General features: G+C 49.3%; 1 protein-coding gene across 4 annotated transcripts in view; it reads left to right on the top strand.

Moving 5' to 3' along the window:
* PIK3R5 (phosphoinositide-3-kinase regulatory subunit 5) overlaps window positions 1-22,765 on the top strand; it is a 92,134-nt gene extending 69,369 nt beyond the window's left edge. For all 4 annotated transcript variants that reach the window (XM_060204415.1, XM_007522558.3, XM_060204416.1 and 1 more), the window contains 14 exons: window positions 7,808-7,877; window positions 9,864-10,038; window positions 10,614-10,767; window positions 12,066-12,149; window positions 12,422-13,142; window positions 15,056-15,206; window positions 15,530-15,655; window positions 16,100-16,225; window positions 16,375-16,468; window positions 16,574-16,650; window positions 19,810-19,903; window positions 19,988-20,070; window positions 20,633-20,745; window positions 20,901-22,765. In XM_060204415.1, the coding sequence (XP_060060398.1) occupies window positions 7,808-7,877; window positions 9,864-10,038; window positions 10,614-10,767; window positions 12,066-12,149; window positions 12,422-13,142; window positions 15,056-15,206; window positions 15,530-15,655; window positions 16,100-16,225; window positions 16,375-16,468; window positions 16,574-16,650; window positions 19,810-19,903; window positions 19,988-20,070; window positions 20,633-20,745; window positions 20,901-21,048 (2,216 nt within the window). In that variant the 3' untranslated portion in view covers window positions 21,049-22,765. The remainder of the gene's footprint in view (window positions 1-7,807; window positions 7,878-9,863; window positions 10,039-10,613; window positions 10,768-12,065; window positions 12,150-12,421; window positions 13,143-15,055; window positions 15,207-15,529; window positions 15,656-16,099; window positions 16,226-16,374; window positions 16,469-16,573; window positions 16,651-19,809; window positions 19,904-19,987; window positions 20,071-20,632; window positions 20,746-20,900) is intronic.
* The last annotated feature ends 3,306 nt before the right edge of the window (window positions 22,766-26,071 follow it).

The raw sequence follows: 26,071 nt of genomic DNA, 5'->3' as shown, positions 1-26,071 counted from the left end.
AGCGCATGTGGTGCAAAGTGCAAGGACTGGCATTAAGGATCCCGGTTTGAGCCCCTGGCTCCCCACCTGCAGGGGAGTCGCTTCACAGGCCGTGAAGCAGGTCTGCATGTGTCTATCTTTCTCTCCCCCTCTCTGTCTTTCCCTCCCCTCTCCATTTCTCTCTGTCCTATCCAACAACGACAACATCAATAATAACTACAACAATAAAACAAGGGAACAAAAGGAAATAAATAAATAAATAAATAAATCCTAACACTCATACACTGTCAAGTGGGTCTTTTAAAGGCCTACTTATTGCTTATGTCTTTATTTTTCAATGATGACGAATGTCTTTCATTATTTATTTAGATGTCAAGCTCTTGCACTAGAGTTTTACAAGCTGGTAAACAATAATAAACGATTTCTTCTACAGAACTATAGCCACATATTCCCAGACAGTTTAAATGCAAGGGTGAAGTAGTATTGTTGCCTGCCACCATTTTATTAATTGCAAAATAGGACAAATTATCAGGTGTCTAAATAGCGAGTTATATGTATCTCTGGTATGTCTTTCATATCACAGCAAGATGGAGCTGATTAAAGGAAGGTACAAGAAGCTGACAGAGCTTTCTCACATAAGCTTCAATAAGATTACCAGGTTAGGGGGCCAGAAGGTAGCACAGCGGGTTAAGCACACAAAGTGCAAAGCTCAAGGACCAGCAGAAGGATCCCAGTTCCAGCCCCCCCGCCCCCTGCTCTCTACCTGCAGGGGCTTCACTTTGCAAGCATAGTGAAGCAGGTTTGCAGGTGTCAATCTTTCTCTCCTCTCTCTGTCTCCCCTTCTTCTCTCTCTCCATTTTTCTCTGCCCTAACCAAGAAAAAGATAGCCTCCAGGAGTAGTGGATTTGTAGTGCAGGCACCGAGCCCCACCGATAAACCTGGAGGCAAAAGAAAAAAAGAAAAAAAAGATTGCAAGGTTAGTCAATATTACATATGGAAACAAAAGGAGATTACTTCTGAGGGAGACCAGAGCACTACTCAGTCAGATATGGTGCTGGGGATCAAACTCTGGGCCTTGTGCTTGAAACTACCTCAAATATCACTTATCTCCCATCCATAAATGAACCTTTAATTTCACAAAGCCTGAACTTTCATCAATAACAAAAAGTAGTTAAATCAAACACCTTTTTTAAAAAGATTTTATTTATTTATTTATGAGAAAGATAGGAGGAGTGAGAGAACCAGACATCACTCTGGTACATTTGCTGCAGGGGACTGAACTCAGGACCTCATACTTGAGAGTCCAATGCTTCATCCAGTGTGCCACCTCCCAGACCACTCAAATGACTTTCTTCTATATGACTGTTAGGCTAGGGAATGACTTAGTGTGATTCAGAACTTCTCTGCCCCAACTATTCCATGGTAAGAGGCAATATAGGAAGTGGAGAAGGAGCTGGAAGACAGGCTGGGGAATACGTGTTTGGAAGACAGGCTGAGGCCTCACTGAATCATTCAGTGGTTGTCAGTACTTGATACTAGACATCTTGTCTTTGATGAGACATTTAACTGATTGGAGCTTTGCCGTCCTCATCTGTTAAATGGGAGCATAACACTGTCTTCCTCTGGGAGCAGTTTGTAAGAATCAGTGTTGGCTGGCATGGGTTTCACTCACACTGGCTGAGCAACAGGAGTTGAAGAGACATTAGCTGAAGAGGTTGTTCCTGGCCAGGTTGTAGAGAGAAGATGACAAGGGACTTGGGGGGCTGGGCCCTCCACCCATGGAGGTTTAGAGGGTCTGTTGCCATGGAGATGAGTGAAACAGTTTATACCACTTTGATGTGGCTGACTTGGCAGAGGAAGCAGGCAGGTTACCATGACTGTGGGCCTCCCCCTTCTTCCTGACTCCACCCCCAATAAGGTTGCCTACAGAGGGGTGACAGGAAACCACACATCAGTGTTGCCAGGTTCTACCCACCACAACCCCTTTTTGGGCTCAGCCCACGTGTTTGTTGGGTGCGTGCTCTGTGCCTACACAACTGTGCAGGCCACAACACTCGCCTACACAGGAGTTATTTGTAATCCTCAAGGGACAAAAGTGGGCATTTTATATACAAGTCATTCTGTAGTTTTCAGAATATGCAGCTCTCAAGGATCTTATCATGCCTGGACTACAGAGTGAAGAACAATATTATTTCTAACTCATACATAAGGCATCCAAGCCTAATGCTTCTTGCCCAGTCTATAGAGTCAAGCATGAGAGAAGGAACTCGAGCCTTGGTATGATAGAGATAAATACTTTGTCACTTATCAGTTTATCATCCTGGACAGGTTACATAAGCTCTCTGAGTCTGCTTGTCAAAAGTAATTCTGCAATTGTTGTTCCTAATGTCACTCACAATGATGGTGGCAGTGATGGTGATGGCTGCATTTACTATATGATTACTGTGTATTAAATACTGCCAAGGCCTTTCTTGTCTATGCTCAGAACAGCCCCATGGGTATTTGCTATTATTTCCATTTTCCAGGTGATGAAACTGAAGGCTAGATAGTTAAGTCACTTTTAAGGCAACATAGATAACAAGAGGTCTAGCACTCAAACTTGATCTGTCTGATATTGACATACTTGAACAGAGATGTGTTTCTGGGGGCCAGGCAGCGTGCCAGGTTAAGTGCACATAGAATGAAGCACAGGGACCCACACAAGGACCCGCACAGGGACCCACACAAGGACCAGCACAAGGACCGGCACAAGGATCCTGGTTTGAGCCTCCAACTCCCCACCTGGGGGCAGGGGTGTCACTTCACAAGCAGTGAAGCAGGTCTGCAGGTGTCTATCACTATGTCCCCCATCTCTCTCAATTTCTCTGTGTTATAATAAAATGGAAAAAAAAACCTGGCCTCCAGGAGCAGTGGATTTGTAGTGCAGGCACGAGCTCCAGCAATAATCTTGGAGGAAAAAAAAAGATGTGTTTCTACTTACAAGTAGGCAGATGATTGGGCCTCATAAAGACCCTGGGCTACTCACCTGCCATCTCATAAGTACCTTCTGCCTTGGTCAATTTCTTCTTTCCTTTTCAGAAATGTATTGCTTCTTCACCCTTTGGTTTCCGGTTGAAACAGGAACAGACTTGGACTAGTTAGATCAGTTTTGCCCATCAACTGGTAGCAGATAAATCCTAAATATTCTTTAGTGGAAATGTTTCCCTTGGACTATTACTCATAAGAGACATTTGCAATGACTTTTTTGTGTTTGATTATGGAATGAACAGTTTAGACTGCTTGAAAGAAAGTCAACCATCACTGATGAGCAATGAGGGTATGGGCTGCTTTTATTCACAGAACCCTCTACCATGATATATGACTTCTAGTTCCATACCAAGCAATTTTCCAGCCCTGTAGGCATGGATGGAGTGTCCAGTGTCCAGTTACTCAATTAAATTCCAATGTTAACCATCTAGAGTTAGCCTAGACCCCGAAGGTTAAGGACTCAGTGTCACAGACTACCATACTCCAGACTCCCATTGCAAAGTCGAGTCTCCCATTCTTGACTGGTTTCAGTCTCTCATACTTCTGGTCCACCATCTTTTCACTGGGAAAGTCCCACAATTCTCTCCTCAGGTTATGTAAGTTTACTAGAATGGCTCACAGAATTCAGGAAAGCCCTTTACTTATACTCACTGGTTTATTATAAGGACATTATGAAAGATCAGATTAAGCAAGCAGACATTGAGGTACGTAGAGCGAGGCACAGAAGGGGCCTAAGTGCAGGAGACTGTGTCCCTGGGGAGTTGGGGTGCACTGCCTGCCTTCCTGATGTGTGGTTGTGTTCATCAGCCTAGAAGTTCTCTAAATCCCATTGTTTAAGGTTTTTATAGAGGTCCTGTTATGTAGGCCATGATAGTAAAATCTTGGCCATTGGTGATTTTATCAGTCTTCAGTGCTCCCTGCTCCAAAAGTTGGGATTGAGGAGAGTGAAAAGCTCTAGCCCTCTAGTTATATGATAGATTCCTGCAGGCTAAAAATAAACAAACCCCACCCTGAAGTTGTCCAGGAGTCTACTCAGTCACCTCATGAACATAAACTCAGGTATAGTTACAAAGGAGTTGTTATGAATGCAAAAGATGCTCCTCTCTGTTGGATAGTATGCCAGCTCCCCCTGGCTTCTGCTTAACCATATGCCTATATAGGGATAGATTTAATCCCATTCAAAGCTTTGGTCTATTTACATAAATCACTTTTACATTTACATAAAGCACTCCAGGGCATTGGTAGTTCAGTGAGAGGATTCTCGCCTGCTCTGCCCCCTCCTTGTCACACTCTGATTTTCACCAGTCACTTTTCTCTCCACCCTCTCTATGTCACATCCTGTTTCCACCCTACTTGGCAAGTATATATAAAGACAGCATTGTGAGTTTTAGGGTACTTGAGTTTAGCTTAGCTCGTCTTAGATTGTGCTGCGTCCTGCATGAATAAAGAGATACTGCCTACAGCTCAACCATGAGTCCCTGGTCGTCTGTTACCCGCCCGTGAAGCCAGCCCGGCGAAAACAACCTAGCCTGGCGAAAACAACACCTCTCAGGAAATACAAGGGTTTTAGGATCTCTGTTCCAGGAATTGGGATGGATACCAAATATGCATCTCTTATTATATCACAATATCATAACAGGAAGTTTTGGGAAGAGAATGGAAGGTCGATGTTCCAAAAGTCACAGGGTGGAATCCATCGGGCCTAAGCTGTTTTGTTCACTGTCATCTTGTTATAACATTGATGGGGAGGGGAGGGAATAAGTCCATCCAGTGCCACTGCAGTTCTCCCTGTGTCTGTGTTAGTTTCCACTGGGAACTCTGGTTCCCTCACTGATCCTGAAGATGTGCACAGCTAGGATAACTGATGTGTGTACACTCTCAGGGCTAAATGAGGTTGTGATGGGAGGGATCCCTGCCCAGGGCTGCTTTACCTTGCACTCTGAGCTGCTGGGATAGGCTCCAGCCACCTTCCACCCTGAACTGGAATAAACAGGTTGAAAAATCAGTGAATGACTACAAGTTATTGTTAAAATAGACAAGCTTGGGTATTTATTTAGAAGTTTGGTGATGTGATGTTTTTACCACCAGCAATATGCCACAAAAACTTCACTGGCTTTATGGCTATAAGAGGGTTTATGGCTATAAGAGTGTGGTAGAATTGATGTTGTTACAAACATGAGTTCATGTAATGGCACGTCTCCAAGGGCCTCGACAGTAATTTTGGACTTACTGCTCTTTACCACACACCACCAGCATGTGTATGTCTGTATCATTAAACTAGTATCTGTTATTTTAAAATCATTTTTATAAATATATTTTAATTATTTATTTGTGTTATCTTTATTGGATAGAGACAGTCAGAAATCAAGAGGAAAGGAGGATAGAGAGGGAGAGAGACAGAGAGATATCTGCAGACCTGCATCACCACCTGTGAAGCTGTCTCCCTGCAGGTAGGGACTAAGGGCTTGAACCCAGGTCCTTGTGTACTGCAACATGTGCACTTAACCAGGTGCTCCACCACCCAGCCCCACTAGTATCAGTTCTTACTTGGTTGCACAAGTGGTGACTGCCATGCCTCTTCTGTCTTCATAGTCAGCTGTCTGATGGCAGAATGGCCCTGTTTACAATTCTAAAAAGGGAAGTAGGCTATCTGGTAGACTTTTTTGCACTCATGAATGCACAATACTGTATGTGCTAGAACACTGCTCTAATTTCCCTCTCATTAAGAGAATGAAAGAAAAGTGAGTCCTGGGGTCAGGCAGTGGTGACCGAATAGAGAGCACACATTACTATGTGTGAGGACCCAGGGTCAAGCTCCCAGTCCCCACCTGCAGAGGAGAAGCTTCACAAGCAGTGAAACAGTATCACAGATGCCTCTCTTTCTCCCTCTCTATTTACCCCTTCCCTCTCGATTTCTATCTCTATAAAAAATGGCGGTTAGGAGTAGAGTGGTGGAATCTTTGTGTAGGTACTGAGTCCCTGTGATAACCCTGGTGGCTGTTTCAGGGACTGTCCTATGAGAATAGCGTAACAATGAACTTCCAGATATGTGATAGTTATGCACAGGAAAGAAATCTTTTTTTTTCTTTATTGGGGAGATTAATGGTTTACAGTCAGCAGTATAATACAGTAGTTGGGGCATGTGCAACATTTCTCAGTTTTCCACATAACAGTTTAGGCCTCCCCCACACACACCCCTGTCCTCGTCTCCCATCATGCACCAGGACCTGAAACCCCCCCCCCCCAGTCCTTTACTTTGCTGCAATACACCAACTCCAGTCCAAGTTCTGCTTATGTTTTCCCTTCTGTTCTTATTTTTCAACTTCTGTCTATGAATGGGATCGTCCCATACTCATCGTCCTCTGGAAAATAAATATCTAACAGAAGATTCCAAATCAAGTCAACCAGATCTTAAATTCTAATAGCATAAATAGGCCATTTTTTTTTCTGAACAGAAATCAAGGCCTTTTTGTTTACAGCTGTCTCTAACCCCAGTCCATTCTTTGCTTTTTTATCTCGGGAGCTGGCCCTCTTTCAGCTCACATGCTGTCCTGGGTGGCCCAGCTCCCCAGTAGTGACTCCTGTGATGATTTATTTGTTTGGTTTGAGCACTGCTCAGCTCTGGCTTATGGTGATGTTGGGATTGAACATGGAACCTTAGCAACTCAGGCATGAGAGTCTTTTGCATAACCTTTATATCATCTCCCAGCTCCTGCTTCTGTGACCCCAACCCCTGAAAGGGTTCACTTAATCTCCCAGTAGCTGACACAGAACTCAGTGCATAGCACTAGGATCCATTTCCCAACTGCAGAGCGCCATCAAATGATAAGGATAAGGGGGAAAGCATCTGGCACATTTCTTTTGTTCTTTTCTTTTTTTAAATTTTTTAAAAAAAATTTGTATTTATTTTCCCTTTTTGTTGCCCTTGTTTTCTATTATTGTTGTAGTTATTATTGTTGTTGATATTGCCATTGTTAGATAGGCAGAGAGAAATGGAGAGAGGAAGAGAAGACAGAGGGGGAAAGAAAATTAGACACCTGCAGACCTGCTTCACCGCCTGTGAAGCGACTCCCCTGCAGGTGGGGAGCCAGGGGCTTGAACCGGGATCCTTATGCCAGTCCTTGCGCTTTGCGCCACATGCATTTAACCTGCTGCGTTACCGCCAACTTCTTTCTTTTCTTTCCTTTCCTCTTCTCTCCTCTCCTCTCCTCTCTTCTCCTCTCCTCTCCTCTCCTCGCCTCTCCTCTGACACCTCTGCTGGTGGGGAACCAGGGGTTCGAACCAGGATCCTTACAATGGTCCTTATGCTTTGCACCATGTGCACTTAATTCACTGCGCCACCGCTGGGCCCTACCCTGGCACATTTCTTCTCTGCACTTTGGCAGTTAGAGGAGATAGGGAGGTGGAAGAAGTCATGGGGGAGGATAGATTGTGCTCAGCCTTACTAAGGAGCACTACCAAAGGAGACTCACCCCTGAGAGGTTGTGGGAAGCCTGACAGAAATGCTGAGGGGGGCCCAGCTCACCAGCAGGCCAGTGGGGGCCAGCAGAGAGGGAACAACTGGGCCTCAGTTCTCTCCAAGGTGCTCTGCACACTGATCCTGAACAGTGAAGTTTGACTGCCTGCAGCTAAATTGGAGCCTGGGAATGAGCCTAAATGTGATGGGGGGCACACAGCTAATGGGCCTCTTTGTCCTGAGAATCATCTAGGAGCTCCCAGTATAAATAGCTGAGTGCTGGGTTCCTGGGAGGCACAGAGCTAAAGGAACACAGAAACCCATCAGCTTGTCTGTTTGCAACAGGAATCTCCTACCAGCGGCTGGTGAGGGCCGAGCAGGGCCTGTCCATCCGGAGTCATCGCAGCTCCACCGTGTGAGTGCTCCCGGGAGGCTGAAGTGTGTGGGGAGGGGTGGAGGAGAGGATCGGGGACCATCCCACCTTCCCAGCCTTTCCATTCTGCCACCACCACCCCATCCACCAAGAAACGGACTTGTTGGAATTGCTGCTGACACTTCGGATACAGGGACACCCCTTCCCAGCCCCCCAGATGGAGTATCATTGTATTAGATTCCTAGATGAGTCTGAGACTTAAAAGAAGAAAATTAAAAACAGATGAAAAGTTACCTACACCCGGTACTTCACTTTCCTTCCCACTGTGCAGAGGAGAAAGCTGGAGATCAGAGAGGTCAAGCAACTTCTTCAAGGTCACATAGCTGCTAAGTATTGGAAGCAGCATTTGAACCTCCATATTACTCAAATGTCTATGCTCTTTCTTTTTACCTTTTCTTCTTCTTCTTCATTTTTTTCCTTTAATCTCCAGGGTTATCGCTGGGGCTCAGTGCCTGCACTATGAATCCACTGCTGCTAGAGGCCATTTTTTCCCATTTTATTGGATAGAAATTGAGAGAGAAATTGAGAGAACAGGGGGATATAGAGAGGGAGAGAGAAAAGGAGACACCTACGGACCTACTTCACCGCTCGTGAAGCATCCCCCCTGCAGGTGGGGAGCCAGGGGCTCAAACTCATATCATGGAGCCCATCTTTGTGCTTAACCAACTGCTGACCCTACCTCCCATGCTCTTTCTATGATGCCTTTCTACATTTTTTGCAAACTCTTTGGACCAGAACCTACAATCAGACATACATTTTATGTCACAAAAATGTTTGCCTAGCTTGGAGTCACTCCACATAAACTATGACCCTCCATTAAGCAGACTTCCATTGATTCAGTTACCAGTCAGGAAATAGGTTCATAGAAAAATTAAAATTGGGAGTCAGGCGGTAGCACAGCGGGTTAAGCGCACTTGGCACAAAGCGCAAGGACCGGCATAAGGATCCTGGTTCGAGCCCTGGATCCCCACCTGCAGGGGAGTCACTTCACAGGCAGTGAAGCAGGTCTGCAGGTATCTATCTTTCTCTCTCCCTCTCTGTCTTCCTTCCCCTCCTCTCTCCATTTCTCTCTGTCCTCTCCAACAATGATGACATCAGTAACAACAATAATGACTACAACAACAGTAAAAAAAAAAAAAAAACAACAAGGACAACAAAAGGGAAAATAAACAAAATTACAAAAAAACATTTTTAAAAAGAAAAATTAAAGTTTAGCTCTTAAAGAATTGAATTTGACAATTTAGCATGCTTAGTGATATACTAAGAAATCCACCATTTTTAGTAATACTGTTCTTGAAATTGTAGAAAAATTTCTTGAACCCTTAAAAAAGAGAGAGAGATGTTTTAGAATTAATGTCAGTCCCCAAGCCACTCGATTTCCACTAAGAATCAAAAGATGCATGCTGCCTCAAGCAAAAGAATAATTTATTACTTTGAATGTAGATGTTGGGAGTAAGGTGCCAAATTAAATTTCACTGAAAGACAGAGGAAAGAGAATTACCAACCATTCAAAAAGCACACCTAAAATACTAGAGAATCTACAGAAGCCAGACCTTCCATCTTCTGCACCCTAGAATGACCCTGCATCCACACTCCCACAGGATTAAAGAATAGGAAAGCTATCAGGGGATGGGATGGGTTATGGTGGTGGTGGGAATTGTGTGGAGTTGTACTCCTCTTATCCTATGGTCTTGTCAGTGTTTCCATTTCATAAATTAAAAACTTTTTAAAAATTGAATTCAATCTTTAAAAGAGCGATGAGAACACCAGATGAACAACACTTCAAAGCAGCCCATAAGCTTTCACCTTGGAACTAGTTAGGTGAGACCTACAAGCCTCCAGTTCCTCTCCTGGCCACGGGCCCTGCCTGGGCTGTGAAGAGGCTCTTGCCTCAGTGAGGCCTGAGTACCAGGAGGCCTGAGGTGTGCAGCTGGGACCCAGTGCTCACAGCCGGCTCTGTTTCCCCAGCACTGTGCTGCTGCTGAACCCCGTGGAGGTGCAGGCTGAGTTCCTGTCTGTGGCTAATCAGTTGAGTGCTCCCGGGCACTCACCCCACAGCACCTACACCACCCTCCTCCTGCATGCCTTCCAGGCCACCTTTGGGACTCAATGTGACCTCCCGGGTTTACATGGTAGGCTGCAGGTACGTGTCAAGGACTCTGGGGTTCACTGGCCCCTCCCTATAGAACTCTTCTTCTGAGAGCTTGAGTCCCTGCCTTGCGGCCATCACTGGCTTACCTGACCCTGAGTGACCTTAAGGGCCAGTGGCTGGAGGGCTGTTCTCATAGAGAGGGTTTCTATTATGCTAGGTCCTCACTGGGTGCGAGGCAGCCTGGGGGGGCTATGCACAGAGCCTCAGAAAATGGTCTTAGCCAGGTGATACGGGAATGAACTTCTCCCAGAAGCTGAAGGTCTGAGCTTTCTAACAGGCCTGTTCTGTGGTCCTGGACAGCTCCTTCCCCTGTCTGGGCTGCCATGGCATGTTTGTAGTACCTCCCAAATCTGCAGTTCCAGGGCGGGTGTCTCTGGGGCTTTTACTTATGAATATTTCCTGAGAATGGAGAGAAGAGGCCTGGTTCCCTAGGAAGCCATGAGTAGAGGTAGGTGGTGAAATCAGGGACAGTGCTGGTCACTCCAACCCCCCATTAGAACCGGGAGCTGGAAGAATCAGGCAGCCTGGATGTGGTATAGGAATAATCCTGTCTCCTGGGCTTTCAGTCCAAGACACTGGCGGAACTTGAGGACATCTTCACAGAGACGGCAGAAGCTCAGGAGCTGGCCGCTGGCGTTGGCAATGCTGTTGAGGCCCGGCAGTGGCTCAGGACCAAGCTGCAGGCTGTGGGAGAGAAAGCTGGCTTCCCCAGAGTCTTAGGTGAGGCTCCTTGGAGTGGGGAGTGGGGCACCTTCCCAGCACCTGCTCTGAGTCATCCTGGTGAGCACTCCTGGTTGACTGGGTGGTTCTGACCCACACCATCATTCAGGGATTCAAGTTCTTCAACTTCCTGTTACTCCACAGGCTCTCGAGGTCTGGATTCTGCCTGCAGGGTTCGAGTTGGGTTGCTCTTCTGTGGAAGCTTGTGGGCAGAGGAGAACACAATCCTATATCATTGAGGTCAAGGGACTTGGTTTTAATTTTGTTAATTTTTTTTTTTTTGCCACTAGGGATTTATTTATTTATTTCAGCTGGGGCTTCACATTCTCACAATCCCACTGCTCCTGGCAGCCTCTTCATTAATTTTTTTGTAGATAGAGGGCAAGAAATAGAGTGGAAAGGAGAGGGGCCAGGTAGGTGATGACACAACCAGTTAAGTGCACATATCACTAAGCGCAAGGACCTGGGTTCGAGCCCCCACTCGCCACCTGAAGGGGGAAAGCTTCATAAGTGGTAAAGCAGGTCGACAGGTGTCTCTCTCTCCCTCTCTAGCTCCTCTATTCTCTCAATTTCTTTCTGTCTTGTCGAATAAAAATAAATACAAAGTTTAAAAGGTGGCTGCCAGGAACATATGTGTCAGCACTGAGCCCCGGCAATCACGCTGGTGGCAATAAATAAATAAATAAATAAGAAAAGGAAAGACGCCACAGCGCTGCTCCACTGCTCATGAAGACTTCCCTTTTACATGGTGCTCCGGCTTGGTGGCCAGGGCCTTCAGTCTGGGCCCTTGCACACAGCATAGCGTGTGCTCTGCAGGTTGAGTTATCTCCCAGTCTCCAGGGGCTTCGATCGTAATGCTGAAGAGAAGGCAGAAGCCGCAGGCATCACACCCTCAGGAATCCACCTTAGTCCCATGGCTCCACCTTGGCTCAAGAAGCCTGGGGAACCTCCTTTCTCCAACCCCATCACCACAGATAGAGACACTCATTCCCCATGGACACCCAGCAAGATAGAGCCATTGCTGTCCCATCTGGACCTTAGAAAACGAAGCCCCAAAGGTACGGCTTGACCACGTTCATGCCACTTCTCAAAGGACCTGGCTGGCATCTGTGACACATTTTTGGTAGAAGGCGCTCCAGCTGCCAGCCAGGCGCCCAGCTTCTGGCTCATTCTCAGACCTCCACCCGTGGGCCAGAGGCCTCTGCCTGCTGTGGTGTCTTCTCTAAGGTAAAGGGACTATGCCAGTCAGCCTCAAGGCCCCTTCCCCATGCTCACTTCCTGCCCACCTGTTCTTACAGACACTGAAAAACCCAGCAAGCTCCGCACCATCCCCATCCCAGTGGCCAGGTGCTACACCTACAGCTGGAACCAGGACAGCTTTGGTGAGTGGTTGGCTGGGCCCCTCCTGGCACCCACTTCCAAACTTGTGTGAGCTCTCCTCCTGCCTCTGATCTGTGCTGCTGCCTCCCACCCTCTTCTTTCTTCCTGGGCAGGTAGCAAGCAGGGCAGTGTCCTGAGCCCTGGGATGACCTTGACCCTTCTTCTGCCCTCTTCTCCCCAAATCCATTCTGCCTGCCTCCCTCCCAAGGGTATGCAGGAAGGGGTTTCGAGGATCTGGACCCCCCCAGGTGAGGCTTCCCTTGCTTCCCCGCAGACATCCTGCAGGAGATCTTGCTCAAGGAACAGGAGCTACTGCAGCCGGGGATCCTAGGGGACGATGAGGAGGAGGAGGAAGAAGAGGAGGAAGAGGAAGAAGAGGAGGAGGACTTGGAAGCCGATGGGCATTGTGCGGAACGGGACTCAGTGCTGTCCACTAGCTCGGTGGTCTCTCGAGACTCTGCCGTGTCACTGTCCCTGTCCCAGGCCTCGGGCTCCACCCTGCCCCACCAACTGCTGAGCTCCTTTGCCTCCTCCGATGGCATGGACAGCGGCTACGTGGAGGACAGCGAGGAGAGCTCCTCTGAGTGGCCCAGGAGGCCGGGTGGCCAGGAGCGGAGGGGGCCCCGCAGATCAGGGCAGAAGTTGAACAGGATTTATAAACTCTTCAAGAGCACCAGCCAGCTGGTCCGGCGGAGGGACTCCCGGGGCCTGGAGGGCAACCTGGACGCAGCCCTGCCCCTGCGGCGCACCGGGAGCCTCTGCAGCCCCCTGGACGAGCAGGCGCCACCCGCGCGGGCCCAGCGCTCACGCTCCCTGCCACAGCCCCGGCTCTGCGCCCAGCTGCCCGGCTGGCTCCTGGCGCCCGCCTCCCGCCACCAGCGCCGCCGCCCCTTCCTCAGCGGGGACGAAGACCCCAAGGCGTCCACCCTGCGCGTCGTGGTCTTTGGCTCCGACCGAATTTCCGGGAAGGTGGCGCGGGCATACAGCAACCTGCGGTAAGAAGAGTGTGTGTGTGTGTTATGTTGATGTGTGTGTGTTGGTGTGTGTGTGTGTGTTGGTGTGTTGGCGTGTGTGTCTTTGTGAGTGTGTGTGTTGGTGTGAGTGTGTGTGAGTGTGTGTGTTGGTGTCTTTGTGTGTGAGTGTGAGTGTGTGTGTTGGTGTGAGTGTGTGTGTTGGTGTGAGTGTGTGTGTGTGTGTGTTGGTGTGTGTGTGTGTGAGTGTGTGTGTTGGTGTGTGTGTTGGTGTGTGTGTGTTGGTGTGAGTGTGTGTGTTGGTGTGTTGGTGTGTGTGTGTTGGTGTGTGTGTGTTGGTGTGAGTGTGTGTGTTGGTGTGTGTGTGAGTGTGTGTGTTGGTGTGAGTGTGTGTGTGTTGGTGTGTGTGTTGGTGTCTTTGTGAGTGTGTGTGTTGGTGTGAGTGTGTGTGTGAGTGTGTGTGTGTTGGTGTCTTTGTGTGTGAGTGTGAGTGTGTGTGTTGGTGTGAGTGTGTGTGTTGGTGTGTGTGTGAGTGTGTGTGTTGGTGTGTGTGTTGGTGTGTGTGTGAGTGTGTGTGTGTGAGTGTGTGTGTTGGTGTGAGTGTGTGTGTGTGTGTTGGTGTGTGTGTTGGTGTGTGTGTGTTGGTGTGAGTGTGTGTGTTGGTGTGTGTGTGTGTTGGTGTGTGTGTGTTGGTGTGAGTGTGTGTGTTGGTGTGTGTGTGTGTTAGTGTGAGTGTGTGTGTTGGTGTGTGTGTGTGTGAGTATGTGTGTTGGTGTGAGTGTGTGTGTTGGTGTGTGAGTGTGTGTGTGAGTGTGTGTGTTGGTGTGTGTGTGTGAGTGTGTGTGTTGGTGTGAGTGTGTGTGAGTGTGTGTGTTGGTGTCTTTGTGAGTGTGTGTGTTGGTGTGAGTGTGTGTGAGTGTGTGTGTTGGTGTCTTTGTGTGTGAGTGTGAGTGTGTGTGTTGGTGTGAGTGTGTGTGTTGGTGTGAGTGTGTGTGTGTGTTGGTGTGTGTGTGTGTGAGTGTGTGTGTTGGTGTGTGTGTTGGTGTGTGTGTGTGTTGGTGTGTGTGTGTTGGTGTGAGTGTGTGTGTTGGTGTGTTGGTGTGTGTGTTGGTGTGTGTGTGTGTGTGAGTGTGTGTTGGTGTGAGTGTGTGTGTGTTGGTGTGTTTGTTGGTGTCTTTGTGAGTGTGTGTGTTGGTGTGAGTGTGTGTGTGAGTGTGTGTGTGTTGGTGTCTTTGTGTGTGAGTGTGAGTGTGTGTGTTGGTGTGAGTGTGTGTGTTGGTGTGAGTGTGTGTGTGTTGGTGTGTGTGTGTGTGTGTTGGTGTGTGTGTTGGTGTGTGTGTGTTGGTGTGTGTGTGTTGGTGTGAGTGTGTGTGTTGGTGTGTGTGTTGGTGTGTGTGTGTTGGTGTGTGTGTGTTGGTTTGAGTGTGTGTGTTGGTGTGTGTGTGAGTGTGTGTGTGTGTGAGTGTGTGTGTTGGTGTGAGTGTGTGTGTGTGTTGGTGTGTGTGTTGGTGTGTGTGTGTTGGAGTGTGTGTGTGTGTGTTGGTGTGAGTGTGTGTGTTGGTGTGTGTGTGTGTTAGTGTGAGTGTGTGTGTTGGTGTGAGTGTGTGTGTGTGAGTGTGTGTGTGTTGGTGTGAGTGTGTGTGTTGGTGTGAGTGTGTGTTGGTGTGTGTGTGTTGGTGTGAGTGTGTGTGTTGGTGTGAGTGTGTGTGTGAGTGTGTGTGTTGGTGTGAGTGTGTGTGTTGGTGTGTGTGTTGGTGTGTGTGTGTTGGTGTGAGTGTGTGAGTGTGTGTGTGTGTGTGTGTGTCTGAGTGTGTGTGTTGGCGGGGGCTTCTCTGCCCTGGCTGTAGTGGGGGGGTTGCAAGCAGTGAGAAGTGCTGCTTGGCATCTGGGGTCCTGGAGGGACCAAGGACCTCTCTTCTTTCCCCACTTTGTGCCAGGAGGCTGGAGAGCAGCCGCCCTCTTCTCACGCGCTTCTTCAAGCTTCAGTTCTTCTATGTGCCCATGAAACGAAGCCCCGGGCCCAGCCCAGGCCCTCCCAGCCGGATGCCCCCGCTCCCCACGGATGCTGCGAGGCACCCCAGTTCCGCAGTAGGTCCCTAGCCCTGCGTCTAAAGGGGTGGGAAGCAGAGTGGACATGTGGGGCTCTATAGGACTGGACAGGAGCTAGGGGGAGTGGCTAACAGCAGTCACTGTTAGGGGGGTCTCCTCCAGCTTGGTGCCCACCCCCTGAAATAGCCTCTGTCCTGCACTTGTGGGGGGGCATTTCTCTGTATGGCATAGACTGAAAGATGTCAGAGAGCTGCGAGGTCCAGGAGAAGTTCAGATGGGGGCTGCAGATGCCAGCCAGGGCCCTGGGGATATGAGAGCAGCCTCCCAGGGTGGCTGGGAGTGACTCTGCCCTTCTGCCTCAGGAACTGGGCACCGCCCCCTGGGAGGAGAGCACCAATGACATCTCCCACTACCTCGGCATGCTGGACCCCTGGTATGAGCGCAATGTGCTGGGCCTCATGCACCTGCCCCCTGAAGTCCTCTGCCAGGTGAGTGGTCCCCAGCAAGAGGGTGAGAGCTCACCAGCTGTCTCCAGAGCTCACTTAGGAATCAGTCAGAGGCATGGTTATCAGAACTGAGCCTGAACCCTGGGCACTGGGGACGAGGGATGGAATGGCATCACTTCAGAAACAAGGATCCTTCGGGCTCAGGGGACCTGAGGCTTTAGCCACTCCCCCTCTTTTAGCCAGCCCCCATTTTGCTCAGGCCAGCCAAGGCCTTTCTCGTGGCCCATGTGTAAGTGGAGGAGGGGCACAAGGTTGGAGAGTGAACACCTCCCTGACAATTCTGTTTCCTTCCTCTATCTCATTTCCCCTTCCTCGCTCTATTTGTTTCTTTTTCTCTCTGTGCTGGTCTCTCTCTCTCTCTCTCCCTCTCCCTCTCTCCTCACTATTCACTTACCTGCCTCTCTGGGTCCCCGCCACCCCCACTAGTCTCTGAAGGCTGAGCCCTGCACCCTAGAAGGCTCCCCTGCCCAGCTGCCCATCCTGGCGGACATGCTGCTTTATTACTGCCGCTTTGCGGCCCGGCCGGTGCTGCTGCAGGTCTATCAGACAGAGGTAAGGCCTCCCTACCGCCTGCACTGCCTCTCCTCCCTTCACTGGCCACTTGTCTCCTGCGTGGCAGGCCCAGCCTGTGCCCTGCTGGACCCACATGACGGGCCCCTCTGGAAGGCTTTCTCTGATGCCTGGACCCTCTCCCTCTCCAGCTGACTTTCATCACCGGGGAGAAGACGTCAGAGATCTTCATCCACTCCCTGGAGCTGGGTCACTCTGCAACCACACGGGCCATCAAGGCTTCAGGTGGGTGCTGGTGTGGTTGGTGGAGGCTAGTTGGGAGGCAGGGCTAGAAGGGAGTCCAGAGGTGGGACCCCAAGATCTGAGAAAGAAGGTCTCTGTGTGGTACAGGTCGTGGCAGCAAGAGGCTGGGCATTGATGGTGACCGTGAGGCCGTCCCTCTAACACTACAGATTATTTACAGCAAGGTAAGATCCCTGCTGGGACCCATTCGCCACTGGAATCTGTTCTTGATTCTCCCTCCTCAGAGCTTCATCCACAGGGTCCTGAGCCCCCATGTTTAACCTGGAAGTCTGCAGGCGGCAGAAGGGGGAGTGAGTGGGAGAGGGAGTGGACATCCCTCCCATCACCACCTCCAAAGCTGCCCCCTTCTCCCACAGTGAACAGAGCAGCTTCTGTCAGGTGTGAGGGCCTGGCTACAAGGCTGTGGGTGGGCATGGGGCAAGTATGAAGCTTTCAGGGAAAGAGTGAGAGAGAGGCCAACTATGCTATGAGGCTCCTGTGGCTGGCTGGGGGTGTGGGAGGTAGGACTGGTGTGAAGAGACATAGGGGGCAGCGTGGAGCTGCTGACCATGAGCATGAAAGAGGTCTGAACATGTCACACCCCTGACTTAAGCCAGGAGAGAGGCCTGACTCACAGATGGAAAGGCTTTCTGTCTTTCCTTCCTCCAGTCCTTCCTTCCTTCCTCCAGTCCTTCCTTCCTTCACTAGTGAAAAGGTATTATTTATGCCAGGCCTTGTGCTAGACCAGAGGAAATAGCAGTTGTCGGAGAAGACTAGGCCCTCCCCTTAACTTTCCTTCAGGGAGGAGAGAGACAAGAAAGCGGGAGCAGGAGAGAGATCTCAGTGTGAGACCATATGACTTGCACAGCTGAGGCCCCCTGGTTTCTCCCTCTGTACTGCTGTAAACCAGAGCTGAGCAGTACTCTGCTCCCTCTCTTGCAGCCCAGATTTGATCCTCCAGCATCCCGAGAGAGGTGCTATAGTGCTAGAAGAATTCCAAGTGCTGTGGTGTCTCTCTCTTTTCTTCTCTCTATGTCTCTCTCTCTGAATGAAAAAAACGGCCCAGGGTGATGAAATAGCTCCTGCTTGGGATTCTGGCTCCAGGTGGGTGGGGGTGAAGGGAGAGAAGGGGGGGCAGGAAAGGAAGGGGAAGGAAGTGAGAGAGACAGGAATCAGGAAACAGGTAGTTAAGATGCTGTCAGAGAGGGCCCAGGTGGTGGCGCACCTGGTTGAGCACACATGATACAATGTGTTAAGGACCCAGGTTTGAGCCCCTTGTCCCCACCTGCAGGGGGTTAGCTTTGCAAATGGTGATACGGTGCTGCAGGTGTCTCTCTTTCTCTCTCCCTCTCCAACTCCTCCTCCCCTCTTGATTTCTGGCTGTCTCTATTCAATAAATAAATAAAAATTAAATATATATATATGCTGTCGGAGAGTATGAAACCAACAAGGCAATAAAGGGCTGATGGGAATGACATCCGGGCTACTTTGGGTTTGATGACCAAGAAGGGGGAGCAGGAGAGACACACTTAGTGTTATGTGCCAGATGCTTGTTAAACACTTACTGTGCCCCCAGATTTGTTCTAGGCACAGGGACATGCAGAAGAGTGAATGTTTTCCTACAGTCGAGAAGGGGTGGGAGACATTGGTTGATCTCACAAGATATGTAATTATAACTATGACAGACAAGGTAAAGGAATCTCTAAGGGGAGTAGTCAACTCAGAGAGGTTGAAAGATTTTCTGAAGTAAGGATATTAAGTTGGAGAGAAAACTAGGAAGTAATTAATCAAAGAAAGGGGTATGTACCTTGCAAGCAAAGAGAACATGTGCAAAGGTCCTGTGGTAGGAAAAAATATGGATGTAAAGGGCACTGACAGAAGGGTGGGGTGGAAAGCGTGAATGAGGACATGGTGCTTATGTAAAAATAACAATCTAGGGGCCAGGCAGTAGCGCAGCAGGTTAAGCGCACGTGGCGCAAAGCACAAGGACTGATTTAAGGATCCTGGTTTGAGCCTCCAGCTCCCCACCTGCAGAGAATCACTTCACAGGCGGTGAAGCAGGTCCGAAGGTGTCTACCTTTCTCTCCCCCTCTCTGTCTTCCCCTTCTCTCTCGATTTCTCTCTGTCCTATCCAACAACAATAGCAGCAGTAACAATAACAAGGGCAACAAAATGGAAAAAGTGGCCTCCAGGAGCAGTGGATTTGTAGTGCAGGCACCAAGCCCCAGCGATAACCCTGGAGACTAAATAAATAAATATAATGAACTAGGTAGGGCCAGAATACCAAGGGTTTTGACTATGAAGAGAACCCACTGAATGGGGCTTAAGTTTGGGTCAGAACTAGGAACGTACAGGGCATGATCAAGTCTGAATTTTGGAAGCTCTCTCTGGCTACTCTGAGTCCAAAGTGGGTACAGGAGGTGGTTGTCCAGAAGAAAATGGCAGCCTGCACTAGGGTGGTGGTGTCAGTGGAGATGGGGAGAAATGGAAGGTGTTTGTGAATTCCTTCTCTGAGAATCGGGTTAGGGATAGATTGGCTAAAGAGACTTGATCCAAACTCCTGGATTTGTCTTCTGTGACTGATAGTGTTGTCATCTTCTCAGGAGAAACCCACCATGCCTAAAAAAGAGAGATTTTGAGTTTGAGACATGTTGAGTTGGAGGTGGTTGAGTGGCTCAGTCAGAACTCAGAGGTGAAACTTGAAGGGGAGTGTAGGTGACAGTGGGCAAAGGGTATTGGTGAAGTTCCCTAATGGAGAGAGTAGAACAAACCATAGAACCTGAAGAAAGTCCAGGGCACCATGTGACCGTGGCCACAAGAGAATCGCTGTACAGAACAAAGAAGCAGTAAGCAGACCAGTGCTGGGGAAACCAGGGTATGCCATCCTGGACACTCAGGCCTGGACAGTGATGAGCTGAACAAAATACTCCTATTAGGGCTGTACATTGAGGACTTGGAAATCTTTTGAGGTTTAGCCATATGGTCCTGATGACAGAAACGTTCAGAAAGATCCCCCAAAGGAGGGGTTTCTGTCCTGGAATTCCATGCCTGTGAGCTCATCTCTTCTTCACTCTGGCCTCAGGAGAAGATGGCCAAGAACTGCCACTTAAGGTGCTCTCAGCTCTCACACTGTACAACGCGGTCACTAGCCAGTGACCCATGGCACCTCCCTACAGCCAATAAGGTCTAGTCTATATAGGCATCAAAGGCTCTTTGGTAGAGAAGCTTAGAGACTGAGGTTTGCAGACAGCCTCCTGTTTCTGGTGGGTCTGGAACCTCTTCAAAGCAAACACAGCTGGAATAGGGCCTCCAGCTGAGAGGGCCTGGGTCTGCTACATTTCCAGGGGGCCATCAGTGGACGGAGCCACTGGAGCAACATGGAGAAGGTCTGCACTTCCGTCAACCTCAACAAGGCCTGCCGGAAGCATGAAGAGCTAGGTGAGTGAGGGTGGGCTGGGCGGAGGGACAAGGAGGTAAGAGGTTGGATTCCTCAGCCTCCTCTAAGCTGCTCTTGCCCTTCAGATTCCAGCATGGAGGCCCTAACGCTAAACCTGACAGAAGTGGTGAAGAGGCAGAACCCCAAATCCAAGAAGGGCTTTAACCAGGTAAGGGCTTTTGCTAGAGAGAGAGAGAGAGAAAGAGAGAGAGAGGGAGAGGGGATGGGAGAGGGAGAGGGAGAGGGAGGAGAGAGAGAGAGAGAGAAAGAGAGAGAGAGAGAGAGAGAATGACTGACTGACTGTGTGTGTGTGTCTATGGGTGTATTTGCATAAGAGAGAGGAGCCGTATCTGAAGGGGCAGGTGAGACATGTGAGGGAGAGAGGAGAGGGAAAGAGATAGGGTGAGAGGGAGCTTGAAGTTGTGCACAGGTGTGGGTTCTCAGGAAGGGAGGGGTGTCCATGTGAGAGGCTGTGTCCAAGTGGGGAGATTCTAGGGTGGCCACTTGGAGGGCCCCCCAGCCCAAGACAGAGTGGACATTGTGCCGAGGCACCCTGGTTTCTCCTCAAAGGACAGCTGCTTCTCCTAGACTCAGGAAATGACCTGATGGAGGCCCTAGGACCCCAGCCAATCCCCCAGCTCCCAGGCCTGATTGGGCCACTCTAAAGGGAGGAACTGCCCAGAGCAGGGAGCTCTAACCAGGGCTGTGGGCTGACCTGTCCTGCCTTCTAGATTAGCATATCCCAGATCAAAGTGGACAAGGTACAGATCATCGGCTCCAATGGCTGCCCCTTTGCTGTGTGTCTGGATCAGGATGAGAGGAAGATCCTGCAAAGTGTGGTCAGGTAAGGAAAGAACCCTCTCCCCACCTCTGAGTCTGCTTCAGCTAAAGGTGGGGAGTGGGGGGGACCCCACTGAGGGGGTGAGCTTCTGCACGCCCGCCACTCCAGAGGAGCTGGGGGGATGGGAGGCTCACCCTGACTCCTGCCCTGGCCCCTAGGTGTGAAGTCTCCCCCTGCTACAAGCCAGAGAAGAGCAGCCTCAGCCCCACACCCCAGGACCCAGCTCACTCACTGGCTCAGGCTACACCTGACCTCTGCTCCCTCCTCTGTCTGCCCATCATGACGTTCAGCGGAGCTCTACCCTAGAGCTGCCCCGCACCAGCCGGGAGGAAAACCTGGGCAACCTCCTCTGAACATGGACAGTCTGTTGTGGGGGCCTCATTTCCCAAGTCTCCCCTACCGCTGAGTGGCCCTGTATTGGGTCAGGGTGCAGCTGTAGCCCTGTGGTGAGCAGGGGGCAGTGGGGTGAAGGCTTCCTGGGGCCTCCATCAGATTTCTTGGAGCTCCAACATTGGGAGAAGGTTGGGTACCAGGGAGAAAGGGGCCTGGCTGCACGGTCGGTCCCTCACATCCTTGTGGCAGGAGGAGAAGACTGGATGGGCTGATTACCAAAGGTCCCAGAATGTTCCAGCATCTTTCTAGATGAAAGAGCGAGGCCTGGTCCTCTGGAAAGCGCGAGTAGGAGTTGGCTTCTTTCCCGACATGAGTTGGAGTCACCCTTCCTCCATCAGAAACGTGGGGGCCCCTTTGTGTCTGGGAGTTGAGTCCCTCTTCTAGGGATGAAAGTGTCAGAAACACAGCAGAGACTTGGAGATTTTTCTTTCTTGAATTCAGTGCCAGCACACACACCCACTCTCTCTCTCTCTCTCTCTCCCTCCCTCTCTCTCTCTCTTTCTCTCTCCCTCCCTCCTTCCTTCCCTCCCTTCTTCCCCCTCCCTCTCTCCTTCTCCCTCCCTTTCTCTCTCCCTTCCTCCGAGCTTCCTTAGGTCTCCTATACAACAGCACTAACACTTTACCTGTCTTGTCAGCACCTGGACGAGAGTCTCTCTGGATCCCCTATCTGGATCTGAGGTCCCCAGCACACAAGGCTGGCTGAGATTCAGTAGTGACTCAGTGACCCTCTAGCTAAATGACCAGAAGGAAGTGAAGTCACTTCTCTAAGTCTCTATTTCCAGCACTAAGATGGGATGGGTATAAGCCCTCCTTAAAGCGCTGAAATGAGATGGTCCACAAAGGAGCCAGGCAGCAGCTGGCACATAGCAGGCTGCTGGCTCCCCCCTGTCTGCCACTGGGATGCCTTTCTAGGTACTGGGAAAGGCATGATCAAAATTGAGGGGTGAGAAGTGGTCACTTGAAGTGCCTTTGTCAGGGCAAGGCGGGGAGGGCTGCACGGGGGCCCTCCCATCTCCTCTCTCAGGTTGGCCCCTGTTCCCCTCACACCTTGAGCTGGCGAGTGATGTGATCTTCCAGATCAGCAGCTCACTGGCACTGCTCTAGAGCCAGGGCAAGATCCCAGAGGAGGAGAGGCTGGAATGCCTGGCTCTGACGAGCTTAGATTAGGGGGAACGAGTAATAGAACATGAGAACTGAAATGTCTTGACTCCAGGTTGGAGGAGTCTGAGGCAGACTTTAGAGGCTGGGGACAGGCAGGCCTTGGCTCAGGGTCTAGACTGGTGGAGGTGGGAAAGGACATCCTGAGCTCTCCTCCTGCCTCCTCCTGTGATCTCCTGCTCTGAAGGTGCTCAGTCTCTGGGAGCCCATGGAACTGCAGCCCTGAGGACTCAAGACTTGAAAGAAGTGGACAGAGCCAGCTGTCCTGCAGGGGCTTATCCCCCACACCCCCAGCAAACCCAGTGGCAAGCAAAAGAAACCAAACAAAAAGATTATTGGAGGATTTTTTTTTTGTAACTGCTCCAAGGAACAGTCACCATTCTGCCTTTAATATGTTTTTGTGGGAGCATTTTATCTCACATGATCAACCAGTGGAACATAATACTATTGTCCAATAAAACTGGATTTATACGATGTTTAATGACTTACAGTCATTCTTGTGGCATGACAATTAACTTCTAGTGGGATATTTGATAGAGTATAGATATAAAATTGGGGGGACAGTCAGGAAGGAAGTGGTCCTCTTGGTAGTGTGCACACATGGGCAAGGACCTGGGTTCAATCCCTAGGTCATCACATGGGAGCTCCTGTTGGTAGGGGGGAAGGTCTGGAGGGGAAGCCTCACAAGTGGTGGAGTGGTAAATTGTTGTCTCTCCTCTTTGTCGCTCAATCTGTTCTTATTGACAATACCGATTTTACAAAGTTGTAAGACAATAGAGGTATAGGGAGTCAGGCTCAGCGGGTTAAGCACAGGTGATGCGAAGCACAAGGACTGGTATAAGGATCCTGGTTCAAGCCCCCAGCTCGCCACCTGCGGGGGGGGGGTCACTTTACAAATGGTGAAGTGGTCTGCAGGTGTCTTTCTCTCCCCCTCCCTGTCTTCCCCTCCTCTCTCCATTTCTTTCTGTCCTATCCATCAAAGACATCAATAACAACAACAATAACTATAACAACAATAAAACAACAAGGGCAACAAAAGGGAAAATAAATAAATATTTTAAAAAAGAGATAATAGAGGTATAATTCCGTACAGTTCCAACCACTAGAGTTCTGTGTCTCTGTCCCCTCTATTGGAAACTGCAGTAGTTCTCCCAAGGTCATCAACATGGGCTGATTCTATAGCTCTCTAACTATATGTATATATACATTTTTTTTCTTCCCATTTTCTCAATAAGTTCCAGAGAGCATTGGTGAGGTCATCTGTCTAGGGAAGTCAAGATGGAATCATAGTAGCATCTGGAACTTGGTGGCTGAAAGGCTGTAAGATGAAAAGCAGGACAAAATATTTAATAAACAGGAACCAAAAAGTAGGAATAGAGCAGATGAAAGTGGGGGGGAAGGAGTCTAAGAAGTCTATTTTAGGTGTGTTCCTAGGAACCTATGTCTTAGTAATCTTTGCTTGAGCTTGATAGCTTACATGGGGGTGGAGGTAGACCAGAAATACTGTCTGGGAAGATGGTGTCAGAGTTGAAAATAGAAATAGGAAGAAGGATTAGGGCAAAGAGTTGCTTGCAAACTTGATTTAAAGGTATATATAAATGGGGGCCAGGTGGTGGCACACCTGGTTGAGCACACATGTTATAATATACAAGGACCCGGGTTCAAACCCCTGGTCCCCACTTGCAGGGGGAAAGCTTTATGAGTGGTGGAGTGCTGCAGGTTTCTCTCTGTCTCTCTCCCTCTCGATCTCCCACTCCCCTCTTGATTTCTGGCTGTCCCTATATAATAAATAAAGATTTAAAAAAAACCGGGGCCAGCTGGTGGTACACCTGGTTAAGCACACACACTAAAGAGCACAAGGACCTGGGTTCAAGCCCCTGGTCCCCACCTACAGGGGGAAAAGTTCAAGAGTGTTGAAGCAGGGCTGCAGGTGTCTGTGCCTCTCTCCCTCTCTATCTCCTCCCCTCTCAATTTCTCTCTGTCTCTATCCAACAATAAAAAAACTTAAAAAATATATAAATGCAACTAAATGTTTATCATAATGATCTAAGCCAGAGCCCATATCTATTTATATTTAACACCGGAGCCTGTATAATCTCTGAGTCCCTGTCAGACTGAGCTCACAGTCTATAGTCTCAACTGGGAATATTCTAGGCTGCACTCACCTCTGAACCTGTCTTCTTCAAGTGGCAGGATAGGATGATGCACACTCCCTTCCGGAGAGTGGCATTCCCTATCGTTGCTAGTTCATAGCAAGGGTACAGTCCCGAAGAAGCCCATGTTTATGATGATGTTCCCAATGAATATGACCAGTGATGGGAGAGAGAGAGAGAGAGAGAGAGAGAGAGAGAGAGAGAGAGAGAGGGAGAGATCTGTTAGAGGTCTAAGTCCCTATTATCTATGGGGGACTCCAAGAATTCCCTGTTAAGGATCATGGGTCTTACTCTTTATTTAAAACACCTCCCCAGACAATAACTTGGGTCCACCTGCATGTTAGCTGTCAGGCTCAGGCAAAAACTAATAATGTCATGGGCTCCTTGGAATATACCTAAAATAGACCTACTAGCTTTTTCCGAAATAGAAACCCCAAATCTTCATCTGCAATATTCTTGCCTTTACGTTCATGACTAGTCAACAATTTGTTTGGCTTTATATCTTAACTCTTTTTTAGCCACCAGGTTCCAGATGCTACTATGATGCCAACCTGACTTCCCTGGGCAGACAACCTCACTAATGTGTCCTGGAGCCCCGCTTCCCCAGAGCCCTGCCCCACTAGGGAAAGAGAGAGACAATCTGGGAGTATGGATCGACCTGTCAACGCCCATATTCAGTGGGAAAGTAATTACAGAAGCCAGACCTTTCACCTTCTGCACTCCGTAATGACCCTGGGTCCATACTCCCAGAGGGATAAAGAATAGGAAAGGAAAGTTATCAGGGGAAGGGATGGGATATGGAGTTCTGGTGGTGGGAATTGTGTGGAATCGTACCCCTCTGATCCTATGGTCTTGTCAATATTTCCATTTTATAAATTAAAATTTTATAAAGGGTGGGGTTGGGGGGCTTCAAGGAGTGGTTGGGTCATATAGGTACAGATCCCCAGTGATAAACCTGGTGGCAAAAAAAAAAAAAATGCTGAATTTCCCCCTGGCACTTTTCTAGTTAACTGTCACCGCACTTACCCATACATAATCCCTAGACTGAAGGACGTGACAGTGGGGGTTTCCTATGCCTCCTCACTGGAGAGTATAAGCCCATGTAGCCAGGTGACACTGAGAACCAAAAGGCCCAGGGAGGAGGCCTGAGCCTATTACTGCTGACGGAGTGATGCAGAGGGTTCGGCACCAGGGGTTCTGCATTTTCTTTCTCCACTTGGATCAGAAGATGGGAGAGAAGAGAAGGCAAATGAATGGTGGAAGACTCCTGTGACCTGAGAGAAGCACTGGGCTCCAGGATAATTACTCAGAATGAAAGACGGAAACCATGAGCTGTCTCAGCTCTGATTCAGCCAGCTGCTGCAGAGTGAACATATCTAATATCCAGTGTTAAAACTGTCATCTTTTGTTCTTGTCATGCACCTACAGGCTTTCCAGGGGCCACTTGATCTCAGTGGACACAGAGTGGCTTTGCTCCAAGCCGCAGGTTGGGCTCAGGTCTGCTCCGAAGGTCCCTCAGGGAGTGTGGGCCACTATGCTAGTATGGGGGATTGGTGACATGGGGTGCCTCCTAGAACCTGGAAATGACACAGGTCACTAATATTCAGTCAGCCAAGATCAGCGAA

This window comes from Erinaceus europaeus, chromosome 12 (genome assembly GCF_950295315.1).
Source record: "Erinaceus europaeus chromosome 12, mEriEur2.1, whole genome shotgun sequence".
In the NCBI taxonomy this organism is placed as follows: Eukaryota; Metazoa; Chordata; class Mammalia; order Eulipotyphla; family Erinaceidae; genus Erinaceus; species Erinaceus europaeus.
This window is presented reverse-complemented; position numbering and strand designations above follow the sequence as displayed.